At 38.5% G+C, this 19,764-nt stretch overlaps 1 protein-coding gene across 3 annotated transcripts in view; it reads right to left on the bottom strand.

Annotated features, from left to right (window-relative positions):
- LOC109409181 (dymeclin) overlaps window positions 1–11,639 on the bottom strand; it is a 29,440-nt gene extending 17,801 nt beyond the window's left edge. For 2 of the 3 annotated variants that reach the window (XM_029871256.2, XM_029871258.2), the window contains exons 1-6: window positions 11,234–11,639; window positions 10,943–11,089; window positions 10,573–10,881; window positions 4,413–4,517; window positions 4,025–4,350; window positions 3,790–3,962 (exon numbers count right to left, since the gene is read on the bottom strand). In XM_029871256.2, the coding sequence (XP_029727116.1) occupies window positions 3,790–3,962; window positions 4,025–4,350; window positions 4,413–4,517; window positions 10,573–10,881; window positions 10,943–11,089; window positions 11,234–11,376 (1,203 nt within the window). In that variant the 5' untranslated portion in view covers window positions 11,377–11,639. The remainder of the gene's footprint in view (window positions 1–3,789; window positions 3,963–4,024; window positions 4,351–4,412; window positions 4,518–10,572; window positions 10,882–10,942; window positions 11,090–11,233) is intronic. The other variant, XM_029871257.2, reaches the window with a different exon arrangement.
- Window positions 11,640–19,764: the final 8,125 nt, after the last annotated feature.

The following is a 19,764-nucleotide window of genomic DNA, read 5'->3' as shown; positions in this document are numbered from 1 at the left end:
CTCCGATCTCACTAACACAAACAGCAGCAGAGGTGGTGCTTGATTGGTTGCGATGATTCAGAAATGCCGAGTGGAAGTTGGCAGCGCGTTTTGTTATGAAAGCAACATACAATAAGTCATCTAAAAATTTTCCCAAAAGTACTGTCAAATGTATGTATGTATATGTATGTATGTACTAGCAAAGATGCCGTTACGCACTCCTCCGAGGATCCTTCCACGAATTCTTCAGATCTAATATCTTGAAGTAATTGTAAATAAAGGCATGAATGAGGGCTTCGATGAAGGTATCTAAGAATCCACGGAACGATGCCTATAAAAAATTGTGAAAGCATTACAAAATTTAGGATGACATACGTCTATAATTGGAAAATGGAAATTGGATAATTATTAGATAAACTGGAAATATTATTCTGAAAAATAAAATTACACAGAGATACGTGCATATTCCTTCCAACAAAATTGCATATTCGTTTCATTTTCATTTTGCACCATTTAGTGGGGCAATGAGAGCGCAAGTTTGTTCAAAGCCGATGATAAGGAGGGGTAATGGCTGAATAGTCTTTGCTGACCACACAAACGCCATGGGATAGGGAAAGGGTATTTTGATGTGGGATTAGGGTGTTGGTACTTTGGTACAGACTTGACAATATCAGTGCATTAGTGAATCGCATACCTTCCCAAACCAAAAAACAATAATCCACAAAATGACAAGCAAGTCATAGAAAAAAGAGCGTCCGATTGTGTATTTTGTCAATTATAACAAACCGACACTCCTACTCCTACCCTCTCCGACCCGCAAGCCATCCCGGAGAAAATGTCGCTTCAGTTCTTTAAAATAGATTATTCCCAATTCAGCTTTCAATCGAGTTGCCCGCGTGTTCTTATAGTACCCCAACTAGGTAAGAATCAGTCATTACCATACATACCAAATGCTAGACATGATCCCATGGATAGCATTTGCATATGTAAAAGCTTTGCTGATGTGACTTTCCTATTAGGTAATTCGCTAATCTCATGTTTGTCTTCAAACCCTTGCCAATCTTAAAAAATAAAAGTAACATTATAAACAATGCATTACAAGCAGGGTGTCTACTGATTAACGAAAGTAAAATTCCCTGACTTTTCCAGGTTTTTTTTTTCAGGTTCTAAGAAATAATTCCAGGCACCGTATAAAACAATCAAATATTCCCTAAACTTTAATCAAGAATTGGAAATTTACTTTGCATTGTCTTCTATGCATTGTGAAGATCTATATTCAAGAGACGAACCAGCCAAGGGCTGAAAGTCTCTTTAATAAAGACAAATCAATCAATCAATCAAGATCTATATTGCTCTGACATTACTGTTAATTATATTTATTCACGGAGATGAACCAGCCCATGGCTGAAAATCTCGATAATATGCTATTCTGCTATTATCAACGCACCCCCTGGCATTTGCCCATCTGCGTTGTCTTTTCACTGGGAAATACGTCTACCTATTAACGTTTATGTGCTTGCCGGACCAAGTCATGTAGCTAAGCCAAACGCCCCACCTACAACTGTTAGGTAGGCACCATTGTTTCGCCCGCTGGTATTTTACAGCTAGTTGTAGGTGCATGTGCAGATTTGAGTATTGGTGTATGTGTGTGTGTTGGTGTTGGTGGAGGAACCAACTCTTTCTATTCCATTTGAGATGCTAGTTTTCCGTCAAACTAAGATTTAGAAAATGAATTATCTATGTAATAGAAAGAATTAATGAATTATTTATTATTATTATTAATGAATATTAGTATTAAGGCGAAGATACAACGAAGAAACGCCCCAAGAGCACAAACCCCAAGAACCAAATCTGGAGGTCGATTTGAATAGGTCGTATGTGCTTTTGTCGATATAAAATTCCATCAGTTTATTTTAGTCATTGTAGCAATATGGCAGATATTTTGCAAACTTTTAATGATAGAACACAAAGCCTGTTTTGTGAGGATTCTGCTGTATGCTCAATTTCAACGGTTTTCGCTATAATAAGCGAATCCAACTGATCGAATTTTTAATCGACAAAAGCACATACGACCTATTCAAATCAAGCTCCAGAAATGACAGGCGGCGCCGACAAGTCGATCGGCGGGCCACAGCCAGCGGATAACCAATCGATCAAACTCCCAGCGCAAACCGCTATCAGCGCCCCCGACTCGTGCTCAACAAATCCGAGGCGCGACCCAGTTATGGCTTCACCTCAAAACCAAAATCAAGATTACAGGGCACACCACTTCCCAAGTGACCACGCAGCTCGGGCCGCTAACCACGCACAACACGTCACAAATAAGGCAAACGCTACCTCGCATGTACAACCAAAACCGACCTAGAGTGGAGAAAGGCCTGTCTCCGCTCCAACCCAGCCTTATGCATGCATCACGGCCCGAGCCGCACGGTCACCTGGGTTGCCTCTCTCTCTGCAGGACTTCACCCAACCCGTAACGCAGAGTTTAAATCACTCTCTTGCATTACAAAGCACTCCTTCTTCCCAAAAGTTTGTGTGCGGTATGAATGAGATCATTAAGCTGAAGAAATCGTCACCAATAAACCCGCCAACATTGAGCACTCAATGGTGTCGGCCATATCAACGACGACCCCCTCAGTCCTAAACCCAATTATCCCACACTACCCAAGTAACCACACTGCTGAAGTCGTGTGCATCGCACGTGCAAGGCACACACACCGACACGAACCGTGTTGAAAATCTCGATAATAAAGATAATAATAAATACACATATATGATGGCCTTCCAGGTTTCATTTGTTCTTCCTCATCAAGTGGATGGAGAAGAGATACCTGTAAGATAGGCATTAGTTTCAACACTAAATAAATTGCTCTCGCTCTTCATATACAGGGTGTTAGGTTCCTGAGTGCAAACTTTTTGAAAGGTGATAGAGGACCATAAATGGTGAAAAAAATTGTTCTACACATATGGTCAAATATCAACCGTTACGTAGTTATGGAACTTCCCATGTTTTTTACTCTAATTGCCTTAACTGGCTATAACATGAAAATGGTCAAACTTATCACAGTTTGTTTACCCTTATTCGAAAGATTATTGAGTTTTCTATCAAATGGCATCTTTGAATCGATTGGTTTAGTTAAATAACTGAGTTTTCTAGAGCAAACAGTTCAAAAGTAGTGTGTTCTAATTTGTTTTTGTGAATTATCTTTAAAATATGCGTAATAAATTAAAATTCTCTATTAGGCAAAGTTGTGGCCCCTGTTTCACTCTACAATTCGTCCATCGACATCAAACTTCTATCTCTTATCATTTTCTTGCAATTTCTATTCAAACATCGCATTTCAGATCATAAATTTGCAACTGTCAAGGTAAGCACTTTTTTGCACACTGTGCCGCACATTTAAATCGAAATTGCAAGAAAACGATGAGAGCTTTAAAAAGTTTGCACTTACGAACCTAACACCCTGTATATATGATCATAAGAGATGGATTCGCATTCTCATAGAATGAGATCACTTATATGCACTACAATACCATAGAAGATAATATCACATTGGCTGATTACAGTAGAAATGCGAGAAATCTCCCTTTTCCCCCTATCCGCAACCCGGGGACGCGCCCTGTTGGATTTCGAAAGCCTCGGAGACTATTAGAAACCTTCAATGGTATTTCCACACACTAACCCATTGCCCATTCAAGCACAGGCACGACAAGGGTTAAGCAATACATGCAAAACTATGTTTTGTTTTCTAGCATTTCTTTAGTAATTCCTTGAGAAATTGGTTCAGAGATTTCTGATTTCACACTCACCAGTTGCTGCAGATTCTGTTGTGCCATAACGTACTTGTAGAATCTTTGGTTTCGATGTAGCAGCAGATACAGTAACAGGGTAGCTTGATCAATAGTCACAATTCGGCACAGCGTGTTGTACAGGGAAGAGAAGTCGATTTTGAAAGTTGCAGCGTCGTCTTTCGAAGAATCTGCTGAAATGTACGCTATCGTTTAGAGAAGAGTCTATTTACCGACGAACATTCTGCCCACTTACCTTGCGAATCGGAGCATCCGAACAAACTGGCCCGATATGGATTGTCCTTGGTGGTGTAGTGGTTGGACAGAATCAACATCAGGAGCAAGCTCTGATTGGCCAGCGGATAGTGATCCTTGAATGCTGAAGGTAAATCGGGCGCCGACAGAATATCCGGTTGCTTTCGGGCAAATGTTAGGATGGACCACAGTGATTCCGCAATGCCGAATACAAACGAGCCACCGCTTCCGAAACCGAACATCGTCGAGGGAGCTTGCGTCATGCGGCTAAGGAAGTGCAACAAGGCACTCATCAGAGTGTTTGCATGTTGGCATTTGTAGATAGTTCTGGAAGGTAGAAGCTAGGAGATAGTATGGTAGTTAATGATAATCATAAAGGTACAACTTACTTGAAGATGGTAGATTTATCCGTCCTCTGTTGAGAAAATTGGCTTACCGACAGCAGTACAATCAAACAGTTTACAGCTTCCAAATGCAGGTGATATGTAAATTCTCTGAAAATGGACAAGATAACATTGTTGGATTAAATATTTTGAATGCTCGGACTGCCAAATTAATAGCATGCTCCTTTTCTCTTCTTGGCGTAGCGTCCCAACTGGGACAAAGCCTGCTTCTCAGCTTGATGTTCTATGAGCACTTCCACAGTTATTAACTGAGAGCTTTCTCTACCAATGACCATTTTGCATGTGTATGTGTACACATTGTGTATACACGAAAAGTTTCTGGACTGACCGGGAAGTGAACCCGTCAGCCGTCACCCTCAGCATGGTCTTGCTGAATACCCGCTTCGGCTACATGGGCCCTGGGTATATTCTTATCCCTGCTGAACACTTGATGAAGAGTGTGTCAGGAACGAAATCCAAGTATAATTGATCCGAAGTGGTGACCGATCATCATATTTGTGATAAAATAATGAGTTGTTGGGACCCCCAACAATTCACTTAATTTGATTGTGCACGGTGAGCAACGTACGTGTACAAAAATTCACGTCAAATCCAGTAAATAAATCAAAATCATTATATAATTTCAACGTACACCGTGTCCAATAAGTTCTCATACAAAATACAAATTTAGAAAACATAATTTTATTTCACACCTGTTATGTATTCATATTTTCATAATGAATGCATGTATTGAAGGGCCACATAATACAGATTCAATAAAGCATACGGTTTAGAATAATGTTATTTTCTATTTCTTTTTAGGAGCCTAGCAGTACACTTCACTTTTCTGTACTACACTTCCGTTTTCTGAAATCCGTTTGCTCCGGCATGAAAAAAAATGTACAAAAAGTTTTTCATTCAACGGTTGCTCAATAGACTCCATAACGTAAAATGTTGAGTTTTTATCCCAAGTATTGTACCAAATGGATATACAAAGACTAAAACAATACAATTTAATTGATGATATGCTAAGAAATTTGCAAGTAAACTCAACTTGGGATGATTTCCTTGAAAATGACCGTTATATTAAAGATAAACATCGTAAAACGTAAATTTTGGACAAAATTTACCACAATAGGGACAAGCATGTTTTAGGAGTGAGAATAGTGAATCAACAAGATAGTATGCAGCCATCAGGTATCAGTAGGTCGGCTCTAGAGGCACGTCAGTATGCAGCCATGCTTCTTTAACACAAAAAATTTAATTAAAACAGGTAAATGGACACTTTGTTTAATTTACGTTTTATTTTGTAAAACATAAAACGGCTTCGTACTTCACTAATACAGAGTCTCATATTTTTTCTCTCTTCTGGTCATGGTTGCTACTAGCTATATTTCAGCTTAAAACCTTTACTCGGAAATGGACTTACGACACATAAGCGATCAGCAGAGAAGGATAAAGGAAAATTAATTCCAAAACATATGCTGTATTTGATCAGTGTTAGTTGGCCTTTCTATAAATAGATTTACTTTGAAAATCCTAATTACAGATGTGAAATGAATTCAATTTGATTTTGTAACTTATTGGACACGGTGTATAATCCTTATTTGAACCTTTACCGACAAAAGCTAACCGTTAAAATTCAGAAAAAAGTTAAAAACAATACAATTTTTTTTTCAAGCGTGTCAAAGGAGTATCTAAATGACAAAAGTATATTGGTACCCAACTTTTCAGGTTGATAAATTTTAAATTAATGACAAAACCTGAATTTCATTTGGTTGAAATGTTTATCATTTCCATATTTTTTTACCAGTTGCTCATTTTGCCCCACCCTACATCAAATTTTTAAAGTATATTTTTCCAATAAATTTTTCAAGCAATTATTTGAAAAGTGTTACAAATACATCTCATTGGTCCAGAAAATATCAAGAAACTTGATAGATTACTATATTTAGATTTCCAAATTCTTATTTAAGATCAGTTGATTCTTATATATTTTGAATGACCCATTCACGCATTTTGCTCATTTTCTCATGGCAAACGACTTTTTCAATTGATGTTTCGTCGTTAATTCATCAAAATAAAGATAATGAAGCTACAAACGAACAGTTTGTGTTGAATATTTCAACATTTTCAGTAGAAACGAAGAGTGCTCATTATATCCCGCCTACCCCTACTAGTGGATTTTGTTCAGTGCTGATACCTTGCATCTTAACGGCATGTAACGTTGTATCGAACATATAAACGATTAACCCTCTACTTCCCATAGTTGCTCTAGAGCACCATCGATTTTCGACGAACTCAAGACAAACGGAATTAGATGAACATGATGCAATAGTTTTAAAAATATGATTGTAATTTCATTAGGTAAACCCAACTGCCAACTACTTGTTTCAATAGTGGAACTATTGATAAACAATCAAAAACTATTGATTTTTGTCGGCTGTTCGAGCCTGTATGAAGTTGATTATCAATATTTACTTCTTTTCTCGATCAGCCTAGATAGCTGTGTAGTGTCGGTAGCGATTGTCTCAATTGGCTAAGAATAACACTACGGACCGCCTGTTCCGGTGGTAAGAATCTACCAGCAGGTGACCCCTAATTCATGGTGTGATGCGGCTTCATGCTTACCGTGCCTAGGAATGAATGGCTAGGAGGGTCTAATAAAAACCTAACCGCAAACGGAGCCTGTGGAGTACCAGGGCGCCCTCCACAGTATGTTGCCCTTACTGAGCTAACCGGAGCAATGGTGCAGTGGACCTTGTGTTTCTCCGAGACAATCGGCTGCCCTTCTTTAGTCTCACTTGAGGCTAAATAAGGGTGGGATTATGAAGATGTTGTTAATTAGTTTAAATTTTCACCTATATGGTTTCGCATTATGCGATTTACACAGTATATTCTGTGTATCCTCGCCTTTTGCGTTTTCCAATCGATACCGATCTGGTTTTATTGCTGCTGTTCTTTGTTGTGCTGTTATTGTGAAGAGTTCAATCTTACCTAGTTTGGGTAGTGGCTACGGTTAGGATAGCTCAGATCAATCTTCAGCATAAAAGAACAGCAACAATCAATCTTTGCAGACTTATGCAAAATGGCACAGCCCGAGTGGCCTTGGTCCAAGAACCTTACTTTCGTAAGGGAAATTTCTATCTAGGAAACCTTGTGAACCCGGTGTTTGCTACTTTCAGTAAACATGAAATGACAAACTCGCGTGTCATGCCTCGAGCCTGTGTGTTTGTCAACAACGCAATAGTTGCTACACTCATCTCTGAACTAACCACCAAAGATGTATGTGCTATCACAATTGATGTATCTGTTGGAAACCTCAACAGGAAATACGTCTATTGTTCGGTTTATTTATCGCATGATGAACCATCCCCTACGGATGCTTTCAAACAAGTCATCGCATACTGTACTTCAAAAGGCCTTCCGCTAATTGTTGGCAGTGATGCTAATGCTCACCATATCATCTGGGGCAGCTCAGACATTAATTTGAGAGGTTCCAGTTTGATGGAGTACTTAAGTAGTACAGATCTTACATTTAACATAGGCAACCGCCCAACCTTCATGGTATCTGCTAGAGAGGAAGTGTTAGACATAACGCTTTGCTCTAGTAGAATTAGTCACGAGCTGACCAATTGGCATGTGTCAGATGAAGAATCTTTATCTGACCATCGCTACATCTTTTTTGAACATTTAAATGTTACTTCGCAAACATTGCGTTTCAGGAATCCCCGGTCAACAAACTGGGATCTTTTTACTGATTTGGTTGCGGTCAAATTTCATGGATACTCACCATCCATTGACACTTCAAGTGATTTAGATGATGCCGTTGATACTACAACGACCTTCATCATGGAAGCTTTTGAAGAAGCATGCCCTCTACGGTCTGTGAAGATCACAAGAGTAACCCCTTGGTGGAACTCTGATCTGGCGAAACTCAGAACACAATGTAGAAAGAGTTGGAACAGACGACGTTCGGCTGGTTCGGAGGCTTTCAGGTCGGTTCGCAAGGCCGCAAGGAAAGCTCTCCGGTCTGCTGAACGATCCGGCTGGAAAAACCTTTGTACCAATGTTTCCAGTTTGAATGAAGCCAGTCGGTTAAATAAAATCCTTGCGAAATCTAAGGATTTCCGAGTTAACGAACTTCGTTTGCCAAATGGCGATCTGACTTCCTCTGATGAGGAAGTTCTGGAATGCTTATTCAGCACACACTTCCCTGGATGTGTGGATATTACATCTTCGGATGAACCTGATGTCTTTTCTTGTAGTTACGATTCCCTGTCTTCGGCTCGGAGTATTGGAACTATAGAATCGATTGAGTGGGCACTTAACCCTTTCCCGCCCATGGTGACTGTAGAGCACCATAACTTTCAACCCTTGTATCTCTGAAACTAATGAAGTTTTTTGAATGTTTTAAATTGTAAATCATAATTTCACATGTTGTTCTGTGTTGTTGTGTGTTGTTTCATGTTATTACTGTGAAGTTTATTCCGAAAGTGGGTCGTGCGTCGTATGAAGAAGCAAAGAGTTTCAGACCTATCAGTTTGACCTCTTTTCTTCTGAAATGCTTAGAACGCATTGTGGATCATCACATCCGTGATGTTCATCTGGCCAACGTGCCTCTTCATGTGAACCAACATGCCTACCAATCTGGTAAGTCCACTGTGACTCTTTTACACAAGGTTTTTACGATATCGAGAAAGCATTCGCTCAAAAGCAATCTTGTTTGGGTGTATTCTTAGATATCGAGGGTGCCTTTGACAACGTGCCTTTCGATGCCATATTGGAAGCCGCACGGAGTCATGGTGTATCTCCAATGATTTCCAATTGGATTCATCAAATGCTCAAAGACCGATATCTCTTCTCGACATTGCGTCTAGCAGGGATTAGGAAATTGAGTGTTTGTGGATGCCCCCAAGGGGGAGTCTTGTCACTGCTTTTGTGGAATCTCGTAGCAGATACGCTATTGAGGCAACTCAATAATAGCGGTTTTCCTACTTATGGTTTTGCCGACGACTACCTATCATTGTTAGTTGGTATGTGTATCACCACCCTTTTCGACCTGATGCAAAGCGCCCTTCAGGTAGTTGAGGGTTGGTGTCGCCAATATGGCCTTTCGGTAAATCCAAGTAAAACATATATTGTTCCTTTCACGGAAAAGCGAAACCGTAATGGTGTTCGACCTTTGCGTCTCTTTAATTCTGAAATCGATGTGACTGAGCAGGTAAAGTACGTTGGAGTCATTCTTGATTCCAAGCTTTCCTGGACACCTCACATTGAGTTCAGAATCAAGAAAGCTTGTATGGCCTTCGGGCAATGCCGGCGTACTTTTGGTACAACTTGGGGTCTAAAACCCAAGTATATCGAGTGGATTTACACAACTGTGGTTCGGCCAATATTGGCTTATGGATGTCTTGTGTGGTGGCAAAAGGGCGAAATGAGAACGGTCCAATCAAAGTTAGGCCATCTCCAAAGGATGTGCTTAATGGCGATGTCTGGAGCGTTCTCTTCAACTCCCACGGCAGCGCTCGGAGTTCTCTTTGACGTTGCTCCACTACACATTCATCTCAAACAAGAAGCACTTTCTTGCACTTACCGTCTATGGGTACTCGGTTTACTAGAGGAAACTCCTGTGAACCGCAGTTCAACACACACCTCGTTGTTTCCACTTTTGGTGAATTGGGACAAAGTTGTCCTTGCTCCAAGTGATCTTACAATTGCTTGTAATTTCCCATATAGGACATTTTCCACGAAGTTCCCTGCCCGGGAAGAGTGGACATCTGGATATCTGGAGAGAAGTATATGCCTAAATTTCAGGCAATTCGGCCCACAAAAACCCCCCATGACGAAGAGAACAAACCTGCCGATAATACCCTTCGTCACCCTATATCCATTCCATCTTCCATTAAAGATTTTTTCAAGAATTTTAAAAATCCTCACCATGGAATCTCATCAGTTCTGAATTCTACATAAAAGACTATCCGAAAAGCTCGCCTAAGACCTTTGGATAAATTTACCGTAAATCAAGCTTGGTTTCGGTACCTAAATAATATTTTATGGAATTTGCTATAATTCCACTTCAAATCTAGTAAATCTCGTAAACAAGTCTAAACAATAACGACTAATCAACAATCCTTATGCAGTTAAATTATTATTTAATACTCACTTAACCGGTATCACAACGATGATGTTGACTAACGCTTCCAGGAACGTCTCAAATTTGGTTCCATCCACCAATTTGGCCACCGCTGCCTTGCTATCGGCAATAACCTTGGGATCAATACTAACTGCCACATCTGCACCGGAACTGCTGCCACCAGCTTGTGTTGTGCCATCCGTCTGCCTCTGACTCTCCTGGATGGGCAATGCCTCAAAGTGCTGCAGAAGTTGATACTCTGAGCCAGTTTCAATCATGTATTTGATCAAACACCGGATAATAAACAAAGCATTGAATGCCTGCCAGATGTGTACCGTGCTAAAATGATAAATTCATGGGGTTCATAAGTTTTAGTCGCTTTATACACATCCAAACTTACCTTTCAGCATCGGATAAGGCCAGCAATTCGGAAACCTTTACCAGATAAACATTTATCAGTGAACCAAAGTTTCCGGTCGAAAGGTTGTGACTGATGAAGCTCTGACAAAGCGTCTCCAGTCTCGAATCCAAACTCAACTGTTCTTGGCTGAAATGAAACAACAACTTACTCACGTTCAATTTCAAAACATTCGAGAGCGAGTTACAAAAAGAAACTCCTGATAAGAACACCTCAACCATCCAACATTGATAAGCCCGTTCAGCAGAACATCGTTAATTTCCTACTACTCACCTATTTGTCGGCAGATTGATGTGATACTGCAGGAAACTGTTCCAGAACTCATCGTTGTACGCCGGAATATGCTCTTTGCCAACAAAGCGCTTCAGATACTCGTTTTCGCCCAGATCGTCGTGTCGACTTACGTTCATTCCCATGACGGTGAACCGGTTGGCATCAATCCCTGTTGGCTACGTTTTCCACTTTCCTAGCAGGTGTTGGATTATCCGTAGTCTGGTGGTGCCGTGCCGTGGGGACACAGGTTTTCCTGATTTTCAATCCGCAATCAAACTTCTCGTCGCAAACGATGGGTAAATAAAAATGCATCCAGATACGCACACAAGTCGGTCGTCATCGAATCGGATCCGCCAGGAAGATTTTGACAGTGCCACAGCTGCACAAAAATTTTGATGACGTTTCGAAGACAACACTGCTAGGTAGTATTGGGCGATTGCGCTGACGACGTCGATGATTTTATTAAATATCAAAAGATTTTTAATATTTTTGGTGACATTAAGTTGAGTTGGTTTACTCTTCGCTCTACACTCAACCAAATAGCCTTAAGATTTCCATAAGGTCCAACTTATGGAACGGCCTTTAAATAATTCATAATGATTCGGATGAATTTCATAAGGTCACTGTATGACGTAGAATCGTCTCACAGCTTGGCGCTTATTCATGTTTAGCAACATGGTATTCTCAAGCGTCGGTAGCCGTGTGGATAAAACACGGGCTCGGTGATCCCGACGTTCATGGATCGAATCCAGTCTTCATCATTTTAAGATTTTTTTGTTCTTTTAATAAGTCTATCTTATGAAATTTATCATAGCAAGCACGATCAATTTTCATAAGATATTCTTATGTCACCCATAAGAATTAGTTATAGCAAATTTTCATAAGGTAATTCGATGAATTTCGCTAGTTTTTTTCGCTGAGTGTATAACAACAACGAATAGAGTGGGTAAAAAGAACTCAAAAGTAAGTTTAAAAGTACTCAAATTTGGGTACTTGAGTTTCTTCGTGATGGTCAACAAATTTGTCTGGGAATAAAAATCAAAATCGCTCAATATTATGGAAGTCAGTAACTGGGAACGCAGTAGTGAGAACAGGGAGGGTGCAGGCAGTGAGAACGCACAAGCGCACTATGCGCTTGACGAAAACTTTAGTGGCCATGGCCACTAATTTCGTTAATTCCTGCAGGAATGAAAATATTGTGGATTTACCGGCTACTTGTATTTTACCGGTCGCTTCAGTATGGCTTCCAAAGTAGCCGTTTTATAAAAAGAGTAACTTTAAAATGATTTTAAACATTTTTATTGTACGCGCTATTCCTTGTTGCCACTAGCTACTCAGCGACATTCATTTTTTGACAATCAAGTTGATTTTTATATGAAAACGGCTACTTTGTAACGGCTACTTAAGTAACCGGTAGAATACAAGTAGCCGGTAAATCCACAATACAAATCTGGATTCTGAATAGGCTCCCATTTACGAGCACTAATGGCTGCCAAAATTATATTCAGGGTGGCCACCCAGTCGGGAATTTCGGGAAAACCGGGAAAAGTTCGGGAATTTGAAACCACCGGGAAAAAGTCGGGAAAACCTCGGGAATTGTTGCTAGCCACCGGAAAATTCCAACATGGACACTCGGGCGACTTATAAAATGTATACAGTATACTGTGGGATATGCTTGTAGTAAACGAAACCGGAATACACCTACCACAACTAACATCCGAGCGCAAAACTCACAATCGACCGTTCGCCGCAAAGATGCTTTCTAGAATGAATCCTTTTTTCCATTTCCAACCAGGTTCTCAACACAAGCCCAATTCTTCCAACGACAATCAACTGTTTTCTCTCTCTGGCACATGCCAGTTTCATTCTATCCCATTCATTCCGTCTATCATACCCAGAGATGCCATGTATACAGATTTATCTGTATTATACAGATTTTTGAGCATCCGTACAGATTTAGTTTTATATGAAATACAGATTTTTGAGCTAGAGGGGCCATTTTATTTTTGTATGAGATACAGATTTTTCACCAAAATTTTGTATGGGATACAGATTTTTAAAAATAGTGATACAGATTTTTCAAAAAATCATCTGGCATCCCTGATCATACCATTCATCAGCGAACGCATGCGTCTGTCTGCGTGCGCTCGCAAACAGAATACAACCCAACAAACATTTTTGCTGTACAAGAGTGGAACAAACCACTCTTAAGCAAACTTTAGCTTAAGAAACTGTTGTTCAGCTAGTTCTGTTTCTTGGGAATCATCATCATTAACTTCTGTTCCTCTTCTAGTACTGCGTATCTTCAAACGTCTTAAAGCACGCTCATTAAATTTCAATCAGATACTTGGCAGAACACCCCATTCACTACATCCTTCCCCTTCTCTACTCTTTGTACTGTTAGTACTCAGCTAAAATGAATATGCTTCCTTAAGCTTAAATTTTGTGCGAAAACATGCAAATCGGATCTAATTAGCCATGGAAGTCGAATCCATACCAAAAGCAATCACATTTCAATCAATATTTAATTTCAATCTAATGCGAATCCGGCCCTAGTCTCATCTAAATTTATTTCACATTGACTTTAAATGCAATCCAAATCAAATCAGATTCGTAACTAAAACCAATTACCTTAAGGGTATCATATCCGGTTTAGTCAAAGTAAACTCAATCCAAATCCAAATCCAATCCATATCTTATTCAGATTCAAAACAAGACCAATCTAATCCAAATTCAACAAAATTTGTTCCAATCCATATCTGTTCCTAATCAAAATCAAATCCCCTCCAAATCCGTTCCATGTATCCAATTCAATCCAAGTTTGATCCAGATGTAATCCAAATCCTATCCAAATCTAGCAACATACGATCCAAATCCAATCTAACTCCAATCTAAATTGAATCCACATCCAATCCAAAACCAATCAATATCCATTTCACATCCAAATTAATCCAAGTTTAATCCCGAGGGGCGGATCACTTCCAAAACAACTGAATCGAAAATGCGTTTTGATGAAAATGCGTTACAAAATGCTCCAATGCGTTGAAAAATGCGCCAAAATATCCAATGCGTTGAAAAATGCACAGGAATGCATGGCGAATTTTTGGAGTTTTAATACACAATTTGTTGAAAAATACGCCAATGCGTAGGAAAATGCGTGTAATTTATCAATGCGTATAAAAATGCGAGCATTCCACCAATGCGCATAAAAATGCGTGTTTTCTATCAATGCGTAGAAAAATGCGTGTTTTTATCAATGCGTAGAACCCGAATAAAAAATACAGTAGAAAAACCGAACGTTGTATTGTAACAGTACTATTTAAAACCATATTTTTACAATAGACACCACTGTAAAAATAAAAATACAAAAACAATAAAATGTAATGTAGAACCCAATACAGTATATTGTAAATAAGATTTTTACAATATACTATACGGGTGGTTAAGGTGAAACATCAAGAAATCCCTTTGCAATTTTCCATACAAACTTTAGAGGCACAAATCTGACGAAAGAAGCATCCAACTAAGCCGCACTTGTTAATCCTGGCTTTGCTCACTTGCAAAAAGAGGCAGCTTTTCCAAATCGAGCGCATTTGTTTACGAATTTTCAAGATTGGTGCTTTTGAAAACGCGAGTAGGGGTTCAAGTCGGCCATTGTGGCAGCCATGTTTGTGTTCTTTGAAGTTTCTCCTTAAGTATCGTAACAATATAAAAAAATATTTTTCTCCATATATATTTTTTTGCAAAACCATACATTATATTGTAAATGAATTGTTATAAATACTGATACGTGGGTTTTAATAAATCGTACATTGTATGGTACACATATGGTTTCAAACAATAAAATGTACCGTAAATATATTGTTTTTAATTGTAGTTTCACTACTGGTTATACATTTAATTAAATGGTTTTGGAATGGTTCTCTTTTGTTATGTTGTATTGGTTTACATTACATAAACCATATAATGTTATACTATCTTGTCATTTTCCTCCTGTTAATGGCATCTTAGGCTTACTAGCATTATGAGAATGCGCTTTGGGAATTCTCCAGAGCGTTTTGGATAACCCTTCATATTGAATCGCCCACGTCTAAGTCTGAGTCGAGGTCTGAGTAGTCTCTGATTGTATTAACAGTTGAAGCTTAGGCTCCCATGCCCCACCAGCCAGATAACTGGGTTTCGCAAACTAAGCATTATTTGTGGCAACACTTTGAGCGGCATGATGGAACTATGCCGAGCACGCTAAGTATTATTAGACCACTAATGTAGTTGCATGAAGTGGGTGACGAGGTACATAAGTATCATTACAGCGTGCTTAACCGTTTTTGCAATATTGAAGCTCCAGTTTGACCAAAGTTTGAAATACACGGGGAAATACATAACAACTCATGAGATAACTGTCAAGTTCGATTCAAGTATAAGTTAGGTTAAAAAGCGAACCCACAGACGAACCTATATTAGAATTTCTTTCAGTATTCACTCCAGTCCATATGTTAAAGATGGCTCTACGATAAAGTACGTCAATCGTATTCCTCTCATCGCACTCTACATACCTAGTCCACCATATCTCTTGGATCTGCAGTTCTTAAAAGATCTGATTTACTACTTATTTAAACATTTTATTGACTTTAAATTAATGATGATGATTAACCTGGGCTTGTTAGGGGAATATCCGTAAGTAAAAAAAATCGCGTTAAGTACTGTTCCTTTGATTCTTAGTGGAATTCAAAGGAACAGTACTTAACGCGATTTTCTTTTTACTTTTAAATTGATGTTTCAACTTATTCACTTTTTTTCTTTCCTTTCCTTTGCATCAAAAAAGTCACAAACATCAACAAAACAAAGCACGGAAAAAATCTAAAACTGAATAAATAATTAATAATGCACGGAAAAATAATGTTTCGGAAAAGTGAATGGTTCAAACGTAAGAAAAACAGTATAATATATTGTTACATAAAAATCGAATGTAAATGTATAGTAGCTACAATGTGCGAAGCTTTTAGTGAACCATTTCATTACAATATACATTATTGTAGCTGGTACACTGTATGGTGCATGAATGGTTTTCACCAAACACCCTATGGTTAGTTTTTATCCGGGAAAAATGCATGCTGTAAAATTTTGTCAGGTGTTGTTCAATTTTAGAAATGCGTACCTTAATACGCTAATGCGTAACAAAATGCGCCAATGCGTATGTCAATACGCAAGGCTGAATCGAAAATGCGCTAGTGATTCGCCCCTCGTTTAATCCAAATATAATCCATGTACAATATAATATAATATCTTTGGCATATCCATCAAAATTTGGACCAAGTCCAGTTTAGTTCTAAAGATCTAATGCCAATCCTAAAATTTAATCAATAACAGATTCCAATCAAATCCACTCCTAATGCAATCCAAATCTAATTCATATCTACTTTAAAACCAAATCAAATATAGCTAAGTCTAATACAAATCGAATCCATTCGAAAGTAAGTCATGATTTAATCCATAATAAATTCAAATTAACTCCACATCCAAGATTGATCCAAATATCAAATAAATCAAATTTCGATCCAATTCCACTCTAACTCCAATCCAAATCAATTGCAATTAGATTCAAATATAATCTATAACCAATCCAAATCCATCCTGAAACCAAATCGAATCCACTCCAAATTCGCTCTACAAAATACACTCTAGCAAAATACAGTCCAATCCCAGTCTATTTCCAATCGAAATCCAAATCCATTTCTCATCCAATTTAATCCGAATATAATCCGTATGCAATTCATGTCCAATCCAAATCCACCAATATCTGATCCAAAACAGTCTAACTCCAATCCAATCGAAATCGGATCCCAATTTACTCAAAATCTTTTCTTAATCCAAACCAAACCCTAATGCAATCCAAATCCAATTCATATCTATTTCAAATCCAAATCAAATCCATTTCAAGTCTGTTCCACATTCAATTAAAGTTAACTATACACATTATCCATATCCGATCCATTTCCATTCCAAGCTCAATCCAAATCATTCTCAATCCATTTTAAATATAGTCCAAGTCCTATGTAATTCCAAGCCATTCGAAAATGGGTTACGATTTAATCCATAATCAATTCAATTTATCTACAAATTAATTCTAGATTGATCGAAATATCAAATACATTAAAATTCGATCCAATTCCACTCTAACTCCAATACAAGCACAAATCAATTGAAAGCAGATTCAATTATAATTTATAATCAAAACAAAATCCATTCTGAAACCAAATGAAATCCACACCAAACTCGCTCCACATTCAATTCAATCCAGGTTTGACCAAAATATAATTAATATCCATTTCAAATCCAATCAAAATCTAGCAAAACACGATCCAAACCAAACTCCGATAGAAATTCAAATCAATCGAAATCCAAATCTAATCCTTTCCGAAACAAAACCCATTCCACGTCCACTTTATTCCACTCCATTCCAAATCCATCAATATCTGATCTAAATCCAGTGTAACTCCAATCCACTTAATATATGATCCAAATTCAATCCTAATGCAATCCACATCCAATTCAATCTATATTTGATGTACACATAATCCATATCTGATCCATGTCTATTCCAAATTCAATCCCAATCCATCTCAAACTATTCCAAATATAGACCAAGTCCAATACAAATCCAAGCCATTTAAAAATGGGCCACGATTTAATTCATAATCAATTCAATTTACCTCCACATCCAAAAAAAATCAATATTGATCCAAATATAGTCCATATCCGACCCATATCCATTCCAACTTTACAAAAAAACGACCTAAATCAAGCCTTCTCTGTAATACAAAACCAATCTGCTCTCAAACACATAACTCCAATACAAATCCAATCCAATCGAAATCCAATCAAATCCACTCCAAAATCAGTAGCAAATTCATTTCAATCTAAATATAATCCACATCCAATCCATAACTATTTAGAATCCAAACCAATTCCAGTCTAAATCCAATGCAAACCCAATCCATTTTAATTGCTCAAATATAATCCTTATTTATTTGATCCTAAATCCAATCCAAGCTCAATGCAAATCATCCCACCCATGTCTTCGCATAGGAATTACGGCCATCTCACAATTGTTCCACTCATGTCCCTCCCGCATGAGAATTACGATTTTCCTTCCACCCATGGCCATTCGCATAGGAATTACGAAAATAGTTTTCTTCTCTTTCCCACCCATGTCCACTCGCATGGGAATTACGGACATTTTCTTGTTTCCCACCCATGACAACCTGCATGGGAATTACGGACATCTCAAAGCTGTTCCACTCATGTCCTCACGCATGAGAATTACGAAAATCAAACTGTACAATACACGTTTTTTTTGCTAAAAACCTCGCTACAAACGATGAAAATACCTACCGACTCCGCCATGTAGTAAACGAAACCGGAATACACCTACCAGTGGTAGGCTACCACAACTAACATCCGAGCGCAAAACTCACAATCGACTGTTCGCCGCAAAGATGCTTTCTAGAATGAATCCTTTTTTTCCATTTCCAACCAGGTTCTCAACACAAGCCCAACTCTTCCAACGACAATCAACTGTTTTCTCTCTCTGGCACATGCCAGTTTCATTCTATCCCATTCATTCCGTCTATCATACCATTCATCAGCGAACGCATGCGTCTGACTGCGTGCGCTCGCAAACAGAATAATCATCATCATTAACTTCTGTTCCTCTTCTAGTGCTGCGTATCTTCAAACGTCTTAAAGCACGCTCATTAAATTTCAATCAGATACTTGGCAGAACACCCCATTCACTACAATGCTGTCAAAAACTGTTGAGTAAACTGGTTTTTTTCTTGAAAATTAATATTGCTCGTGCAGTTGAAAATCGGAATTTTTGACACGCGAAAATCGATTTTGCTCCTAAACCGTGTGTCGGACGTACGTCGGGCACAATGCGCTGGACAGAGGGCCAGGTCCACTGTCCAGCGCACTACGTCTGATGTTAGGTTTCACGTAAGGATTTTGAGAAAATTCGATTGTCGGGTGTAGGGAAACTTCGGGTTTCAACCGCGACGACAATATCTTGTCTCCGTAATCTGTAGTTGATCAGCGGGGTAGTTGATCAGCGGGGTGAAGTTTATCACGTGGATCGTGGATTCCATAGTGATTGAACCGCTGAGGACGCCACAATTCAGTTTCAATGGAAAAACTTTTGACGTAAATCAATTGTGTGAATGTATTTGAAGCATTTTTGAAAGTTTTATGCCAATTGTGACAAATTTTACATTAAAATATTGACTTTTTCAGAAGTGTATAAAAACTCGGTGAAAGACTTTCAAAAAATCGCTTCCCAGCTACGCCTTGTATATCAGATGAGTCACAAAATACTTTTATTTGTTTATGGCAGGCATATTAAAAATAGCTTTGAGTTTAAATTGATGTTAACATATAAGTTTTGTTTGAAAATAGCTTATTTTACAGAAAGTACGAGTTTTTTAAAGAAATTGTCTACCTTTAGGCGTTTGAAGTGGGTCATTCTTGTAGAAGAT

The sequence above is a fragment of the Aedes albopictus genome, chromosome 2, assembly GCF_035046485.1.
Source record: "Aedes albopictus strain Foshan chromosome 2, AalbF5, whole genome shotgun sequence".
NCBI classification, from domain to species: Eukaryota; Metazoa; Arthropoda; class Insecta; order Diptera; family Culicidae; genus Aedes; species Aedes albopictus.
The sequence above is the reverse complement of the archived record's forward strand: the minus strand, read 5'-3'. Positions and strand labels throughout refer to the sequence as shown.